Source organism: Alternaria ethzedia (genome assembly GCF_023757985.1).
Source record: "Alternaria ethzedia strain BMP 0044 chromosome Unknown scaffold_9, whole genome shotgun sequence".
Taxonomy (NCBI): Eukaryota; Fungi; Ascomycota; class Dothideomycetes; order Pleosporales; family Pleosporaceae; genus Alternaria; species Alternaria ethzedia.
Genome location: NW_026056202.1, coordinates 559177 through 577552, shown reverse-complemented (window position 1 = coordinate 577552; position 18376 = coordinate 559177). Strand labels below are relative to the sequence as shown.

At 53.6% G+C, this 18376-nt stretch overlaps 5 protein-coding genes across 5 annotated transcripts; 4 read left to right on the top strand and 1 right to left on the bottom strand.

The window, feature by feature from the left end:
- Positions 1-3957: 3957 nt before the first annotated feature.
- Positions 3958-4428, top strand: J4E87_004766 (uncharacterized protein; the record flags this gene model as incomplete). Its single annotated transcript, XM_049376384.1, has 1 exon — positions 3958-4428. One exon carries the CDS (start codon positions 3958-3960, stop codon positions 4426-4428), a length of 471 nt encoding a protein of 156 aa, XP_049233895.1.
- Positions 4429-4701: 273 nt separating this feature from the next.
- J4E87_004765 (uncharacterized protein) lies at positions 4702-5678 on the bottom strand (the record flags this gene model as incomplete). Its single annotated transcript, XM_049376383.1, is given in 3 exon segments — positions 4702-5505; positions 5559-5652; positions 5671-5678. The coding sequence occupies 3 exon segments, from the start codon at positions 5676-5678 to the stop codon at positions 4702-4704; spliced, it is 906 nt and encodes a 301-aa protein (XP_049233894.1).
- Positions 5679-6313: 635 nt separating this feature from the next.
- On the top strand, positions 6314-7519 carry J4E87_004764 (uncharacterized protein; the record flags this gene model as incomplete). The annotated part of the gene is made up of 1 exon (XM_049376382.1): positions 6314-7519. The coding sequence occupies one exon, from the start codon at positions 6314-6316 to the stop codon at positions 7517-7519; it is 1206 nt and encodes a 401-aa protein (XP_049233893.1).
- Positions 7520-7791: 272 nt separating this feature from the next.
- On the top strand, positions 7792-9696 carry J4E87_004763 (uncharacterized protein; the record flags this gene model as incomplete). Its single annotated transcript, XM_049376381.1, has 4 exons — positions 7792-7796; positions 7958-8200; positions 8254-9286; positions 9367-9696. 4 exons carry the CDS (start codon positions 7792-7794, stop codon positions 9694-9696), a joined length of 1611 nt encoding a protein of 536 aa, XP_049233892.1.
- A 220-nt stretch (positions 9697-9916) lies between these two features.
- Positions 9917-11802, top strand: J4E87_004762 (uncharacterized protein; the record flags this gene model as incomplete). The annotated part of the gene is made up of 2 exons (XM_049376380.1): positions 9917-9925; positions 10261-11802. The coding sequence occupies 2 exons, from the start codon at positions 9917-9919 to the stop codon at positions 11800-11802; spliced, it is 1551 nt and encodes a 516-aa protein (XP_049233891.1).
- Between the last annotated feature and the right edge of the window lie 6574 nt (positions 11803-18376).

Genomic DNA, 18376 nt, shown 5'->3' with positions numbered 1-18376 from the left:
GAAGTTTCTTCTTGTTGGATTCTGTAGACAGTAGTAGGTACAATATGACCCTTCTTCTCGATTATATTTACAATTACTGACAATATTCCAGCTAGTTGCGCAGATTCTGTATCCCATTTCCTTATCGCCAATGACAGTCGCAACGTCGCGAACCGTCTTTTCCAGTGTGTCCAAGTCATTAAAATCGTAAACGCCATTTTCGCCAACGCATCCAATCAACAATTTTTATCCATGTGTTTATTCCTCTGTATTCCGCGCATAGTACCTGGGTCGGGGCGTCGTCCGCCTGGACCTCCGCTCCTCTCCCATATCCTCACTCTGCCTCTCTATCCGCAGCATCTCGCGCACCTTGCCATCGAACGTGACAATGATGTGATACGGCACCTGCGGCGATGCGAGCCCTGACGAAGAACGGGAGAAGTATCCGCTACCTGCCGATGACGCGGGCGACAAAGGTGTGATGGGAGTATTAGGCGACGAGTCTCGTGACGACGATGCAGACGATGTTTGCGTATCGATCGTCGTGGTCTGCGCGTGCGAATCCATTTTTAGGTTTTTTTCGAGGGTCTGGTATGTCGATCGTATCGTGCTTTTGGTGGTAGTGGTTGCGGGTACGGTACGATGCGGTAGGGCCGAAAGTTTAAGAATAGACAGCAGTAGTAGTAGTAGTGTACCGATTCTGTGCTGAATACGAGAAGGGAAAGCTACACCAACAATAATATTGATGCTCGTGTCCTGGCTAATAATATATTCGTGTGTGCTCGGATGCGAGTGGCAGGTGGTAGATGCCTTTCGTTCCGTAACGCTTTGTTTACGGGTTTGGAGAGGGCCAAGAACAGGTTGGTTGTCGGGGTGGCTGGCCGGAGTACTGCTATGTGGGCAGGTTCTAGATGGCTTTTGAAGGTGGATCAGGGAAGATGTTGCGTAGACCCCTGGAAGCGCGTTAGGGATGATGCTTGTTGAGGGCTTTTTGTTGCTCGGCCGGCGTCCCGCTGCGGGATGACAGGATGTGGAGGTGGTACGTACGAGAAAACTTGCAAGTGCTACGGACGACTTCTCTTTCCCTATTAATCCGTGATATGTGTACGAACGAGAAGAAGTAATGACCCGTTGATAGTTGCGCAAATATATTGTATAGTGATAAGAATATCTGAATCGATATATAGAGCTTGATAATAGTAATAACAAAAGCCCACCAAAAAATCAACAGCTCACCCACATTCCATGGTGAAACCCTCCTCCTATTTATCGAAAAGAACCCACATGGGCTGAGTCCGACGGTCGAGCGCTCGAAAAACACCGCGTCAGCGCCCATCCATCATCATCTCGGAGGCCCACTTGTGGGACGCGTTGCGGTCAGGCATCCGAGGCCGGCCGCCGGCGTGCTGTGCTGCGCCTCGGCCCTAACAGATCGCCATAGCGTGCCTTGAAGAAAAACGTGAGGTGGCTGCACGTGTGTTACTATGTTTAGGTTGTGAGTTGTTCCATTGTTCGAGAAGGAAAAGTCAGGCGCGCGGTGGTGTGTTCATCTTTGCTGTGTGGGAGAATAAGGGCAGGGCGGAGGACGTTGGCTGTGCACCGTTAGGAGAAGCGACGGGGGTGTTTGGAAGGAATTATTGCCACTTTGGGCGGGGCGAGGGTGCGAAGCGAGGGCAGAGGGGAGATGAGCCCCCTGTACATCAGGACGACGGAACGTGTTTGAGAGCTTCTTTCTTGCTCGCGAGATGAAGGCGAATTTCGAAGATCGCACTTTGGAGAGATGAGGGTGAATGTTCGATGGGAATTCGGCAGATGCTATTCGGTCCTACCCCCACAGTCTAATGTCGAGATGCCCACCTGCAATGTCAATCCTGTTCCACCCTCACGAACGGTTTTCCTCTGAGAACTTTCGCACTACATGAGGTGCGTTTTACAGTACTGTACAGCTCGTACATTCTTTGCGGGCGCATCATGATGGCACTTGAACTGCGTCTTGGCTGCTGCGTGCGCCACCTCCCTTACATACCCCGAGTATGAAGGTCCGTCGACCAGTCGCATTCTTACCCCAATATCGTCATGATAATCCATCGCTCCGCCATCGCAACACTTCACTCGCCAGAATATCCATCTCACGATCTCTCACAGCCTTGTGCCGATCTCCTCGTATCTACACCGTGTACCGCTTGCACCATGGCTAAGGCTGCCCTGCATCCAACCCCGCCATTCACATCACCCAGCGCTCACTTCAGCCGCGGATACGGGCTCCCGGATGACACCAACACTACAAGTACTATACCATGCGAGGCAACCTTAACTGGACATCATCGTCCGCCAAGTTGGCAGCATGCGGGGCGCTCGAGGCTTAGGTTGACCGGTTACCCGTCTTGTTTCCGATCCGCGGTTTGACTTCTGTAGCTTCTCGTGGGATGGACTTGATTGGGAGGTACAGTCGATGACGTGGGATTATGGTATTTTACCATGGTACCACGTGCATTGGGCGAAGTTACTTGATGGCTATGTTGATAAGTATGAAAAGGTGGGTGTTCCTTAATTTCGAGGTTCTTGTTGTGTTTCATTGCGTTCAAGCGTTGCGCATCTTCACTTTATCACCCACGGAAAGAGTTTGCGCAATATTTACAAACGGCGCATTATCGAGCATTACGAACTATTTGGCACGAGAAAGCGAACATGGACAATCAAAAGAAACAAGAGCGGCAGGAGAGGTCTCAACGGCAACAACGTAAGCGATGAACACCCTCTTCATCAACACCATCCTTAATTTCATGTTAGCGAGGTACTCGATGAGCGATATACCCGAAGACCCAAACCAGCGCAGTGCATCGTTCATGCCATCATCCCGGAAGCGCGCAGACTCGCATCAACCACGGATACACCACGCACCTCGGTCATCCGATGATGAGCAACTGTCTCAACAAGCCGTCATTTCAGCATACCTGAGATCGTCGTATTCTGACGACGACACGGGGCGTCCGAGGAGATTCTCATCAGCTGAGCCGTACTATTCGCCGTCACCAGCACACCAACATCACCCGCAGAGCGAGATTGGAAGAATAAGCGGCAACTTCAACGCGCCAACGGCCATGGAGCTAGAGCGACACAAATCCCACAAGAGGGGTTCGCGGGGGTTGGGGAAGCTCAAGAACGCCGTCAGGGGTCTAGTCAGGGCATGAGGTTTGTTGGTTGGGGCTCAGTACCTGCTTTTCGTCCTACCGCCCATCTCCTACTTCTGTCACGTTACACGCATTGTCCACTGTGTGGACCCAAGATACCCCATCATTTCGTATATGCCAATTATTGTTTCATCATGTCCTGTGATCTGCATGCTCAGCTTTCCCGGTCTTTGCTGTGCGACACGGCACGGCTGATGGTGATGAATGACATCATTGGACCCATCCATTTCGCAACGCCACACATCCTTCGCTTCGCTTGCGCCTCGCTTTGCTCCGTGTCCGCCTCCCCGATAACGTTCATCCCCAACATCATCATCTTTCCAGATCATCGCGTGTCATTAAACAGTCCAAGACTGAGTTTGCCAGCTGTGGAATGTCTTCGCCAGCTTGTCATAGAAACCAAGCACTATACGCATTCCTGCCTTTGAGGCGTGGTCTTCTGATGAGCCACACATCATTTCCTCATCCGGACTGCGATAGCCAAAGCGTGGCTGGGCATGATGGCGCTGCAATGACGTCGTAGTATTACTTACAGGATTGGTATGGTTCTGTGTCATGTACATCATGTGCGTTGTATGAGTAGGCAGCTGTTTAAATATCCCAGCCATCGACCGCAGCAGCAGGACACGCGCAACCAATAACACTTCCATCATCAAAGGACGCTAGTAGTCACACCACATTTCAAGTCATACAAAAGATCTCAGATCTTGTTTTCTAGATTTTACACTACTACTGCTGCTACTACTCCTACCGCTGTTACGAGATCGAGTCATTCCCAAACGCGAAGATGGACCACTACCCCGAAGTCAGCGTCAACGAACGCGAAACCCCCTCCTCGATGCTCTCCTCGCGCCACGACTCCGCCTCCTCCATCGCCAAAGCCGCCGCCGCAGGTCAAAGACCCTCTGGAGCCTCCACTACAGACGACTCCGCAGCGCGCAACTCCTCATACACGTCCTTCCCCAGTCCATCAACACACTCGCACTCGTCAAACCACTCCTCAACCCACCGCAGCGACTCGAGCTCGTCGTCCAACTCGAACCTCCAGCGCATCGAAGCGGAGTACGCGCGGTATACAGATGCGCCGCCGCCGTACAGCGAGAAGGCGTATGAGGGCAAGAGCGACGACGAGAGGAATAACATGCGCATGACGGATTATGCGAAGGAGATTTCTAGGATGATGGGACGGCAGTTGGTTAGGGGGTTGAAGATTGATGAGAGGGAGAAGGGGAGGAAGGGGGATAATAAGGCGAAGTGAGGGTGGGGTTTGTGATGCATGATGTGTATCGTGTGTTGTTGGAATGATGGTCGGACTAGACCTGGTGTTGGATTTGTTTGTATTATTACCACGGTTTCTGTATTATTAGCACAGCGGTGGCGTTTGGTGATGACCTTGTGGCGCCGGAACTGTGCAAAACGCCTTCGGCTTTGATACCACTAGTTCACATTGGAGTCTTCAACTTGTTTCATGCCAAACTTCTGTCGTATTGATCTGGAACCATACGGCAAACTGCTTGCTAGCAAAGCTAGTTTACGCACACTGCTTTCCCTTGAGCTCTTTCTTCTGCAGCTCTGCAGCTCGCACGTTCTTTATAGCTTCAACCAAAGGGGTTTCGACGATGGTGTCGAAGTCCAAGTTCACCAGCTCTAGTTGCGGTGGCAGCTTCACGGGTCTCCCATCACTCCAACACACACCCTTGATAAACGTTTCAGACTTCTCGACTTGCTTCTCTCTGGTGTCGCCATGTAGTCCGCACAGAGTCTGGAATGTCTTATCACGACTGTAATCCCGTGGGCAAATGCGATAAAGCACGCGTACAGTCTGTATCTTGGGAAAGAGCTTTCCTAACTGCGTCGCGATTGTGACAAGATTCCGCCAATGATTCTCGACTGAAGTATTTTTCCCAAGTTTGTGGTACTGGTCTCGGGTGTGCCCGATTTCTGTGTCGTGAAGGACAGCCACCTTCTTAACGAGATCTGCGTATGTTGGCGACAAGGGCAGGATATGCGAGCCGGGCAGGATGAACTGAGTCTGAAACTCGTATATGGGGCTGCAGATTTGGAGGGGTTGCGCGTAGAGCATTTCGGCGAATTCCCAATGCACCTGGCGGCACGTCCTCATGATATTGCAGTCGTGCAATATATCGGCCTGAGCCTCGGTGGCGGCGGGGATGCCGTATTTTCCTTCGTCGTGCTTATCACGCCATCCGTCTCCGATTTGTGGCAGGTCGGTGCAGATGTAGTTGTAGATCATGTCTCTTAGCTCTCGCGGTAGATCGAGAAAACTGACGCCGTTGTCACCTGCCATGGCCTCCCAGGTTTTGGGTATGGGTTCCTGCTTCTTGTTAGATCTCATCGACACTGAATTCAGTCCAGGTGTGTACGTACGGGCTTTCGGTAGGCAAGAGCAAAGGTGTACTCGGGCGCGTCTGCTTTGGATGGAATGCGCGTATCCATCGTGATGAGATGACATCGTTCTAATCTGGCTTTAGTAAACTACATGATCATGATCAGTACGAGTGACCTACCTGCAAACATCTTGTCTTGAAGTCGCTTCGCGCTGGCCGACTATTACAGTGCTTTAGTCTTTCGAGTTAGCGAGAGTCCCGATCAGTCCAGTTCTGTAGGCCACGGAGTTTTCAGTAGGAATCCACCATAGCAAAGAAGACTAGAGTAAGACAAAAGTCACAGGCGAGACGACCACTAGCTTCTGGGTGAAGAAGCGACATACCGATTCTCTTTCAGCACCGAATCGCGGGCTTGCCCTGTCACAGGCTACCCACCTAGGTAAGTACCTACCAGAAACTTTCTAAGATGTTGTTGACGAGTATGTGGGTGTCCTGTGTTCAGGAGCACTTTGAAAAGTAATGCAGTTGTCCGTGACGCGTATCTAGGGAGGAGCTGCGTGGTTCGAGGGTAATGCGCGTAGCAAGGCAGAGGATTAGGCAGAGTGCTGACTCAGCAGGGCTGGGGAACGCTAACAACTCCAACGATCTGGGGCTATGACGCAGGCCGGCAGCATCTTCGCGTCCAAACATGGGTTCACGTTACTCTCTCGCTAGTTGTCTCGCGAAGATGCCAATAGCTTTTATCAATGCTAACGACACGGCAACACTCACCCGAATTGACGACAGCTAGCTGCCATGACAAGTCGCGATGGCGCCACGCGCAGAACGCAACGCAACAAAACCTTCCACCCAGCACCCGAACCCGTGAGACACGGCACCGGCCTACGCCTCGAAGGCGATCGTGTCACCGGCCCTATACCTTTTCTCAACCCCACGCGCGCTCATTACCGCCACGACGACCGTCCCGATGTCCGCTACAAGTGGACTTCGCGCAATGACCGCAAAGGACGACATGCCGTAGACATCCAACATAGCCAGACTGCTGTCTCGACGAAGCACGATACCCCCCGCCCGACTTCCTCGTACCGCAGCGTCGCACGCAACATCTGGCGGATGTTCACATACTTCCCCGTATGGGACATTTCCTTCGACGTCGCGTTTGTCTTCACATCGGGCAGCGTAGTATGGTTGTTCAATGCCTTTTTCGTATTTCTGCCGTTGGTACGACCCGATTCGGAATTTACAAACGAGGAATTGTATGGTGGTGGCATAACAGCGTTTGTCGGGGTCTGCATCTTCGAGGTGGGGTCATTCCTCCTCGTAGCAGAAGCTGTGAATGAGGGCCGATCGGGCTGCTTCGGATGGGCCGTGGAGCAGATTCTATCGCATGAAGAGGAGGGGGATGTACGCGTAGAGCTGCGGCCGTCAAAGTCGCATTGCACGCACCACCACAACAAACGGCATGCTGTCAGGACTCGACAAATCGCCGAAGCAAAACCCGCTTTGGAGCCGCAAGAGCGCTCCTGGGTCTGGTGGCCGTCAAACGAAGAACTACGGACCCACTACATTCACAACCTCGGGTTCATAGCGTCCATGTCCCAGCTGCTCGGCGCAACAATCTTCTGGATCGCGGGCCTGACCGCACTGCCCGGCATATACGATCAGATGTCACAAACCCTTACTAAAATCCTCTACTGGACAACTCAAGTCGTTGGCGGTGTAGGTTTCATCATTTCTGGAGCCCTTTTCATGATCGAGACTCAGTCCAAATGGTGGAAATCTGCTCCTCGAACGCTGGGATGGTGGGTCGGGGCCTGGAACCTCATAGGCGGTATAGGCTTCACGCTGTGTCCGGCTTTCGGATACGATACTCGGAGCTGGGCGCAATATCAGGCGTCACTCAGTACGTTCTGGGGTAGTTGGGCCTTCATGATTGGAAGTACGCTTCAGTGGTATGAGAGCTTAGAGAAGTATCCTGTACAAGTTGAGAGTGACAGGTAGCACATGTTGGTCGACTTCAGACGTCTTCGTTCTCACGCTAATGTAAGTAGCTGGCCGTCGGAAGCAAGAAGAAAAGCAGAGATCGCACCAATTTTCGCGTCCTCCCGGTTCGTTATATCAACCGTCCGCACCTCTTTCCTTCCACTTGCCAATGTGAATTGGGAACACTCCGAATGGCTCCTTCTGCGAAGATCGGAAATGGAAAGCCCTGGGGTGTTAGCGTCCTCCACGCGGCAGCGGCAACTCTTCAAACGTGAACTCATCTTGACTACATGACGTGCTCGTCACATCCCGTAACCCCATCACAGTGCTGGTCAAGACGCCTCACGTGAACCACGTTACTCAAACGCAGACCAATTCGGCTTTCCCGTCCCCTCCTTGCTCCCACTACGTTACTCCAATCCACTCCTGCCCTCCGGCGAACGTCATGAGTTACAGTTCCACACGAAAAGAAGCTTTGGAGCTTTATAGGAGTGAAGAGCTACCGAGCATTTACAACAGCCACAACACAAGCCCGGGCTCCAACATGCTAGACACACCCAGCACCCTCAGACGTAGCAAGGAAAGACAGTTGAGTGTCGTCGACTGGCACGGCAACGACGATGCGGCAAACCCCAGGAACTTTCTCTCGTGGAAGAAGGACATCAATATCGGTTGCATATTCATCATGTGTTTTTTATCGTGAGTATCTTGCTTCATCCATACTGTAATCACAACCCGCTAACGTTCAGTAGACCATTCACGTCCTCCGTCGTCGCGCCAGCAATGCCAGACATCATAAGAGACTTCGCATCAACCGATGCCTACCTCTCTGCCTTCGTCCTGAGTATCTACGTCCTAGGCTACGCGTTCGGTCCCCTTCTCATAAGTCCCCTTTCGGAGCAATACGGCCGACTGCCTTTGTACCACGGATGTAACGTGCTCTTTACCGTAAGCACCTTCGCATGTGGACGATCCAATTCTCTCGGCACCTTGGCTGTCTTCCGCTTCCTTGCCGGCGTGGGCGGTAGTAGCGTATTCGCCCTCGCGCCATCCAGCATCGGTGATCTCTGGGTGAAAGAGAAACGTGGGGGGGTCATGGCCTTGATAGGATTGGCGTATAATCTCGGTCCCGCGATCAGTCCTACAGCGGGTAGCTACCTCAACGCTGCGAGAGGGTGGCGGTGGATATTCTATCTTACTGCTATCTTGGGCGGGGTGAGTACGGTGCTCAGCATGGTATGTTTGTCGGAGACGTATGAACCGGTTCTACTCCGTCGAAAAGCTGCACAGTTGCGGAAACACACGGGAAATAAGGATTTAAGGGCCAAGTCTGATTCGGACGCTGGGACGAGCAAGTTGGTAGCTTTTCGCACGGCGATGGTGATGCCGCTACGCATGCTTTTCCTGTCTCGACCGATCTTCTTTACCTCGCTGCTCACGGCTATTGGATACGGATCCCTATATATCTTGTACACAACCATCCCGACAACATTCGTCGAGACTTACGGATGGGCGCCCAAAAATCTGGGCCTTGCTTATCTCGGTACGGCTGTCGGTAACCTCATTGGTATGCTTGGAGGCGGTGCAATTAGCGACAGCCTCGTCAAGCGGAAGGCACTCAAGGGCGACGCGAGACCGGAGAACAGGTTGCTACCCATGATTTTCTGGTGGCCGCTTGTGAGTATTGGGTTGTTCATCTATGCTTGGACGGCTCAGTATGGTGTGCACTGGATTGCGCCATTGATCGGAACGGCGGTGTTTGGTGCTGGGTCTATGAGCGCTATCGTAAGTTCATCCTCCTCAACTCATGTATCGTCTTGAGTCGGTTCTCAACACTTGCTATACGACCGCTAACTCTCATCTAGTTCTTCACAGGCACATACATCCTAGACGCCTACCCACTCCACTCCGCATCTGGCATGGCCGCCTGCTCAGTCATGCGCTCGCTCGTCGGCGGTCTTGCGCCTCTCTTCTCGCATAAGATGTATCAAAAGCTCGATGTGGGGTGGTCCTTTTCGTTGCTTGCGTTCATCGCTCTTGCTTTCGCGCCCGTACCGTGGGTATTTTATACTTTCGGTGAGAAGTGGCGTGCTGGTGAGCTTTATGGAGGGAGGGGCGATACAGGTGGGTTGGAGCGAGAACAGGTGGGATCAAGGGTCGTGATGGTCGAGGTAGATGGGAAGGCGCTTGCGTGATCATGGTCATGGATGTCGTTGAGTTGGACGAGATTGGGTTTGCTTTTGTGCAAGGTCGTGGTTGCCTGATACGGCTTAGCCACAACGATGCCTTACCTTGCGATGCTCTCACTTCCAACACTTCACTCTAAGCCGTCGTTGTCCGTGTCTTGCGAGCATATTAACCTTGCGATTTCTCTCGTTCCTTCATTTCCCGATGCATATTCCATACTCCGCTCGAATGGATATTGTGCTTCTTGTGGCAATCGCGAGTGACTCACGCTCGGTCGCAGTACCATGGAATGTGGTCGTTGTTGCCCATATCGCCAGGACCAGCGCTGTCCCCATAAGTCAACTTCTCGATGTATCGCTCCCTCACACATTCACCATCATAACAAGTTCGTCTAATCACATTCCGTTACCATCACATGTTTACCGCAACACATCCGTACCCGTTCACTTCTATCAGCAACGCAACGCTTATATTGGTGTCACTTTCACTATCGCCAGTCACCCAGAGTGCGCACGCGATATTGCGTCCGTTTGCGCACCGTCACTTGCACCCGAAAAGCCTACATATCATAGAAACGTTCATCACCCGGCACATCACAGATACTACACCGCTCCCCACCTCCCACCTCGCCAATGATCGGCCAACGAAGAAGCGCACACGCCGAGCCAGCGAATATGGCACTTCCCGCTAGAAGTACGAACATGTACAATAGACGCTACATAAGCACCGTCCGTAGCTCGGATAAGAAGACATTCAACTTGAAGCCCGAAACCACCCGTCCGTACCGATCCGGCGATCCATCCGTCACAAGTACTCCAGAAGTTCCAGGCACGATGAAGATTATCGTCGGACCAGAGTCCAATCAACAAACCTGGAATATTCCCAAAGCACGTCTAATACGACATTCAAGCATGTTCGACGGAGTAATCGCCGCAGACAAAAGGATTTCCGAAATCCATCTTCCAACCATCACACCCAACGCCTTTGCCGATTTCGTTCCATATATGGAGTCGAGCGTATACAGTCCGAACACAGTTGTTACCGGTTACCGTAGCCTACGAGCACATGCTGATGCCTGCCTACTCGGGGTTAAGCTCGAAGCGGATGTATACTGGGAAGCCGGTATGCGGGAATTGCACGACCTTGTCGAGCCACTCGCCCGATCGACAAGATCCGACGCGAAACAATCTTTACTTCGAGCGAGCGATATTGCGTACATCTGCGCTAACACCACCGCCGAGAGCCTACGTCGTATCGCGATCATCGGTCCTGTTGCAAGAAGACCGTCTGTTGGCTCCCCGCCTCCTCCAAGACAAGATCGCCACAGCCAGGCTTCCGCCGGGATGGAACTACTCCAAAGACTCTTTTTCGACGCCCTAGCCTCTCATTGGTCTCAGCGAGATGTCCACTATATCGGTGCACAGGATTCACCCCGTGGCGGCGGTTTCAACAGGAACGATGTCCCGGGCGATAGCACCACTTGGGGAGAGCTATGCGAGACGTACCCTGACTTCAAAACCCATATGGACAATACCGGAGACATGCAAAGTCGTTACCGGGGCAGCATACTGAGGGAAGTCGACACATACCTCGGCCTTCCAGTCAAGCCCGACCCCCAAGATGAAGGCGGAAGTGAGGGTAACAGCAGTCGCAGCAGTGCCACGGCGGTTCAGACAGAGGATGTTGATGACCTCGTGGAAGAAGAGACGCATCGGCCAAAACTCACGCTCAAACTGAGGGGTCTGAGGCGGAGGGGTAGTAGGGTGTTCGGAGAGGAGGTGTCGGGGAATCCCTGGGAAGAGCACCAAGACCGTACTAGGCTTAGGGAGAGCGCGGATGAAGAGGACTCCATTGACGACGCCGCTGAAGAAACTGCGACCCACGAGACTACGGAGGGCGTGGACGCGGCCGGAGATGAAGCATCTCGGAGCGAGGAGACTACGGAGGACATGGATGCGACCAGAGATGAAGCATCCGGAACCGAGGAGAGTACGGAGGACATGGACGCGGCCAACGACGAAGCATCCCAAACCGATGTGACTATAGGGGGTCTGGACAATGGGTTCGAGGAGGAGTTTCTAACCGGCTTTAGGGGGTCGTTAGAACGTTCGTGATGGGGGTGGTGAACAATGTTGGGCTCGGGATCTTGGACGCACTCTTTGACTTACGAGCTACCCACCTACTCGTTTACTTTGAGCATGCACGATCATTCCCGCGATGTCTTTCGGGTGTGCTTGTGCGAAGAGCGTTCCTGGATATCAAGTAGTGCGAATGATATCATGTTGTCGCTTGGATGTTGCCAACTCTTTCGTATGTGCACGACATACGATGGAAATATCAACTACCCTGTAGTCTACATTGCCGTTCAAGCCGAAGTTAGCAAACTATTGAATTCATGTATGCTCCTGGGTTGATAACATTCAAGATGTCATGTGGGTGGGTGTTCGTTGTTTTTGTCGTCATATACAGCTACTTGCTGTTATGGCTTGTGTATAAATTATAGAACACCCAATTCTGCTTGCGCTTCCCTTGATTCCTGGGCTCATCAAGGAGAGGACTCTACCTTTACAAGATGTTAACGCAATCAGGTATTAATACCGTGGATCCGCATCATGACCTTCCGGCGATGAAACATCGGCGCTCGCGAGGCTGTCACCAGCGTCAACGCGTCAGTTTGCCTTGTAGATGCCTGACTCCCCTTACGATCGGGCGTTCTGAATCCTAGGGTTGAATCCTACGGCTTGTTCAATGTGATCAACACCTAACACATGCATCCAGCAGCGGTAACAGCAAAAGCCACGCCGTAAACACACGTCTGCCACGAGCGTCTACGGACATCACTCCGATCTAAACCATCCCTCCGTCAAGGTTGAGTCAACCCACCATCAACAACCCCCTAAGACCACCGTCTCAGAACCACAAGAAAGATGGCGGTTGCTAAACTGGTCGCCAGGCACCTCGCCGCACCCACGCATCTGCCACCAGCGCCTACTTCCAGACCACCCACCTGCCCAAACCGCCTCCCTCCGCATCCGCATCAGCAAGGCGGCCAGGCTAGGCCAGACCACGAAACCCGCTCACCCACCTTACTTTACTTACCCCAACCCACATACGCGCGCCTCTATTCATGGCGTCTTCGCAATCGAGTGGCCCAAGTCATCCAAAAGCGCATCATGCAAGCGCTGGTGTCGCCCCCAAAGGATGAGGCGAGAGCGACTGGACCTTTTCTTAGGCCTAACCCCCGCCCGCGAGCGCCGCGCAACCGCATCGATGACCTGCAGTAGTTTGCTACCCGTGCCGCTCCCTGGATCTGTCGAACGAACGGAACTGCGAACAAAAATAAAGGTCAAGGCTGGATTTGGGATGCATTGGAAAGATGCAAGTTAGTGGTGATGAGTCAATGTGTTGATCAGCTTCCGGGCGTAACGCGCATGCGACGCGAGTGTTGGCGGCGCAATCTACTTCGTCAGCACACAACGCGGTGCATCTTCGTTTTGTTTCTCCGCTGAACACGCAACGCAGCGAAAGGCAAGGCAGTCTATCAGGTCTCACGATGCAAGCAAGCAAGGACCGACTCCATGTCGTCAGCTGATGGGATGCAGTCGGAGATGCGTTGCGGCTGTAAGATGTAGCAGCTTGTTTCTGCACTGCCGACACTGCGAGAACATTTTGTAAAAGGTGAGGCTTGTTTCATCTTATGTTTTGCGCTGTTGGCCCACGGGTAAGTGGAGCAGCGACGAGGAAGCAGGCGAGTGAGTTGGTGAGGCGGTGGAGACACGGCATTTGGCAGACCCATCTGTGCGAGGCGGCAGACGAGGATCCCGTGGCTATGTATACATGACATGGTATAGTCGCCCAGTGATCTGAGGCGCGAGGGTTGTCCTTGTGTGTGAGCTGGGTATGAGGCTGTCAATGCATGGTGGATGGCGAAACATGTGAGTAACGGCGGGCAGGCGCGGGTATTGGGCTTGATGGAGCTGGTAAGGCTAAGAGCCAAGAGTAGATGCCACCTGGGCAGTGGTATTGTGTGAAGATGCCCATCAGGTGATTACTGAGATACGGAAGGCGAAACATTGAAGGTAGTAAGATTTGTGCTGACGAGGGTGTCTTTGCTTGTGATGTGGCAAATGGTGTGAGTAGCTCACATGACTTATCGCATTCAGAAACAATGTCACTGAGAGACCGCATTGTTCTCATGCGACTGCATCATGTTCGTGATGGCGATGTTCACATACACGTGACTGGAGATGTCTCACTCAGACAAAGTGCTGCGTATGCCAAGTGCAAAACCCGACTGCGCGCGGATTCTCGGGCTTTGCGACGAACCTGCTCAACGTCTTTGACCACTTCACCATGCATACGGCGTACGGCGTCTCGACGCCGGAGTTCTGCCCTGTAGTCGGACCTTACTGTGGAAGAAACTTCGCAGATTACTCGCGGCCGCTGTGATCTGCGGGACCCTCAGAGGCTCAGATCGAATCACCCCATAACCACGACTAAGCTCAACGCGAGCGGCTGTACTCGTCCAGAAAAGCCATGGAACAACACAACAGAACCGCAGAAGGTCCGACGTCCCTGCCGATCCAATCTCCTCTGGGCTGCCAGAGTGTAGAGTTTGGTTCGGTGGATAGTTACCGCCGACTAGAGGGCTGCTAGAGCTGAGTGTTTCATCATCCATCTCGATTACTCGCAACGCACGCGTGCGACCAGTATAGGGTCGTGTAAGCGACGCGTTAGAGTTCACGCTTCGCCAACGAGCCGGGCCCCAGACGGAGACTCCAGTTTCCTTTCAATGAACCATGGTGGAGCACACGGGTGGCTTGAATTCAAAGCTTTGGATGAAGCCGCTTGACGAAGTTTCCGGTGCGTCGTTATTGCTGCATACCTAGGTATACTGTTGGGACTGACATGTGAAGGGGGTGTGTGGGCGGGTGATCTAAAGACGCGAGACATGTGGAATATACTCCGGTTGCTGAGGCACCAGCCGGGAACAATATTTTGATGAGTTGTGATGATGTTGGTCGGTATGTGAAGAACGTTTCCAGAATGACGAGCCTGACCCCGAATCTTCATTGATGTGGGCTCCTACGTCGTTGCTACCTGCGTATGCATGTGCTTGCTGATCGGACCCTGGGAAAGCGGTTTCTTCGGAAGTACGATGAGAGATCTGACCTCAGCGTGCTGTATCAGAATAAAGTGATGAACAGGGTCTTGCATCACCGACCGCCGATGATGACGTCTGGGCAGGCATCAGCAACCTTGGAATGAAGCCGCGCAAGCTAACCCGAGAAGATCATCAGCTAACAGAGACGGCCTCCGTAAACCTTACAGAACAACGTAGGATAGACAGATATCCACTTCGTAGCCAAACTTGTTATGTCAGAACAGAACGCCGCCAGGGTGAGGTTCCCGCAATGCATAATGATATAACGACATGGCGCTGCGAGACTTGCGGAGTCTGGTCCTTCCTTAGTAACCACGAAACGTTTGCTGCCTGCGCCGGCCTGGAGATCGACGAGAAAAGCTTCGGACCGACTCAGAGCGGTGTATACTATATTTTGCCATGCGTTTTGCTCGGCCAATGGAAATGTACACAGCCGCAAAGCATGTCTTTGCCAGCATTCTTAATTGCCACAGCCTACCAATTTCGGCGGGACCAAACAAGATCTGAGTAGGCACGAGGAAAACAAGGCTGGTGTGCTGTCATTCGTTGGCCACACGAAAGTTTTCAGGTGGCCACAAAGTCTGGATCTGACTGGGCCTGCAATAGTGGGTGGTTGATCTGGTAGTATCGTCACTGGCGTCGCCTGATGTTGCCCCCAGCCGCAGACGCCACGTCGCAGGATCTGTAAGCCATCGAGACACTTGTGGAGGGCACCACATGTCGATTGGATGTTGCCTTGATCACACTGCCGCCGTTAGAGTTTGAGGGCGCAGGAGGTTGAGATGGCGGGGCATTTTAGTTTTGGCGGGTGTCTTATCGATGACTATCGATAACGGGCTTATCCTGAGATTCGCGCTGGTCAGCATTTGGCGGTGAAAGCACTGGAGGCTGCGACTCTCGACCACCTCCACTGAAACGCTCGAGCTTTGTGGAGAACGCCTGTCCGGCAAGGAAAGCATGCACGATTCTGAATCAGCAGGATCGAAAACGCGCATAGAGCAGCCTCCGGCGGGTCGGACGGATCAAAGCAGACGACACGATGCTTGGAAACGACGGCATGTTGACGGATGGAGGCTGTTGCGGGTTGCACTATTGCAAACTGCATGTTACTATGCAGCGCGCTCACAACTCACCAAGACACAAAATATGCGCTCTATGAAAGAGATTGCTAGCGTCTTGACAAATTACCATGCGCATCGAACGGCTCAGCTCTCACCCGCGGCCATGCTCTTGGGAACGGCTCCTTCATCTCGAATACCAACAAAGTTTTCAGCCATGATATTGACCCGCAAAGGAACAATTTCGCTCAGGACATGATCTTCGGTCCCTTACACTCACAGACTCCCGCTCGTAAGTTTAGCCTACGGGAAGCGGACTTGGCTTGACTCTGTGCTCCTGCACGGATGACGCCGGAGAGCAGAAAAAGAATTGGAAGCTGCAGGTGCTTGCACGGCTATCTCGCTTGCGCTGGGGTCAGCATCGCAATCTGGCAAACATCCCAGCTCCTACGACTCATATGCGGACAAGTCGAGTCGGTTATCCCTTCAACGGGCATGGATACGGGATGAGATACGAACCGGTAGAATGCTCTGCTTCCTCGATCTGGAAGCCTTGGAAGACGTTCTACCGTTTCTACTCGTTGGGAGCTGCTACGACCGGCAAACCATAGATGAACAAAAGTTCGCCCCAACATATTGCGCAATAAGCCACGACAGCAACAGCTGAGCGAATGGCCGGTGTGGGTGGAACAGCGAGACATCGTTAGGCGGTGACTGCCAGGTCACAAGGCCATGACTGGATTGCAACAACACGTAGGTCTAGCAGGGCGCGAATGATGATTGGCACAAAAACACAAAATAATCTCCGCATTAATTGGCCAGGCGGAGCAGTCTCGAAAATTCTGGTGGACGATAGCGTGCCACTGGCGGGCCCAGCTCGTCCAGACAAAATTGCCCACGGAGCCGAGCGACAGGGAGGCCAACTCGCTGCTCATGGCGAACGGTTCGGTTAGTCATCGTCAAGAAGCAATATATTGGGCAGGCCAATGGCAGGTGGCTGCGCAAACAGGGCGAAGTCCGGCGCAACAAGGTTGGCGGTCGTGGGATCGACTGGGCCCGATCGGGCATCAAGTGCCATGTGTCATCGCCAACGCTCTTTGGCGGTCCCCAAAGCTGGAAGCAGCTCGCCCTTGCGCATGGCAGCAACGGCCACGGCCACGGGCTTCAGATTGAAGGACAAAGAACGATGATCAGAAGCGCCGGAAAAGAAAAACAGGTCCACCAACACGAAACCCGAAACGTGACCGCGGGTTGCTGACAGGCACTGTGCCGTCCTCTAGACACAGCACCGGGTTCAGGCAGACGGGACGAAAGGTCGACTGGCGGCATGACAGTCAGAGATGCAGAGCAGTGCCGCAGCGTTGCGAGATCGTCGTTTGGGCGGGCTGCATTCGTCATGGGCCTCGGAGCCAGCGAAGAGTCGAAGACTATCGAACGCCGCCCGTGCGCTCGCGGCTTTTCGAGACGTCGTAAGCCTGGACAGGCTTTGCAGAGGAGGCTAAGCAGCACTAGGCAAGGAACTGCATAGCTGCATCTGCTTGGGGCGAGGCGCGGGCGTTTTGGAGCCTTGGTGGGCCGTCTAATCGGCCGGTGACAAGATGCTGCGATCAGGGGGCCGCGCGAGAGCAGAGGCTGGGGGAGGCAGCGAATCAGACGGGGCGCCCGTATTGCGCCCTGGACAAGTGTCCTCTCTGCGAGCTGACGAGCGCGTGTGGAGCGAGCAGCGAGGGCAGCAGTGAATGGACACGAGTGGCCGGGCAGGCTTCGCGCCACACACACAGCGCGCGGGTCCGCTTGCACCATGGTGCACATCGCGCGCTGCATGGCTCCCTCTGGTGCCTCGAGGCTGCTGCACTTGTCGCGGCGAGAGCAGGCCTGTGTGTCACCCTCGCTGCGCTGACAGGCGTCTGATTCGCCCCAAGTCACAGCCGCCCGGTGAGCAGCGGAGTCGCAGGCGGCATGATTCAGGTGAATCAAGGACACGCCCCGGCCGCTCGGTAGCTGCATGACTGTCTTTGTTGGACACGGCCTAGCGTCCAACTGGGTAAAGACGGCTCACACCACTGCAGCCCCCGGCCGCTTTCACTCTCGCCTCCCTGCGCGCGTTGAGACGAGCCATGGAGCCAGGGTGGGTTGCGCGAGTGGAACCACACGTTAGCGTCTGAATGTGCGTGCCGGAGGCCATGGCACACATCGCTGATGGCCTGCACTCGCTCTGTAGCCCCATCCTTCTTCGTCATAGCGCCGCTCCTTCCCTATATTTACGAAAAACCGGGGCCTCCAGGCCAGCCAATAGCCACCTGGGCCCTCCCAGGAAGCCTCTCTTTATCACTGCTGCCCAGCCGTCCTCATACACATACATCATATCCCGCCTCACCCTCTACCACCACCACAACAACCACCACTACCTCCTCACACTACTCTACCCTCCTCCCAACACATTCCTTCGTCAACTACAACAGCCTC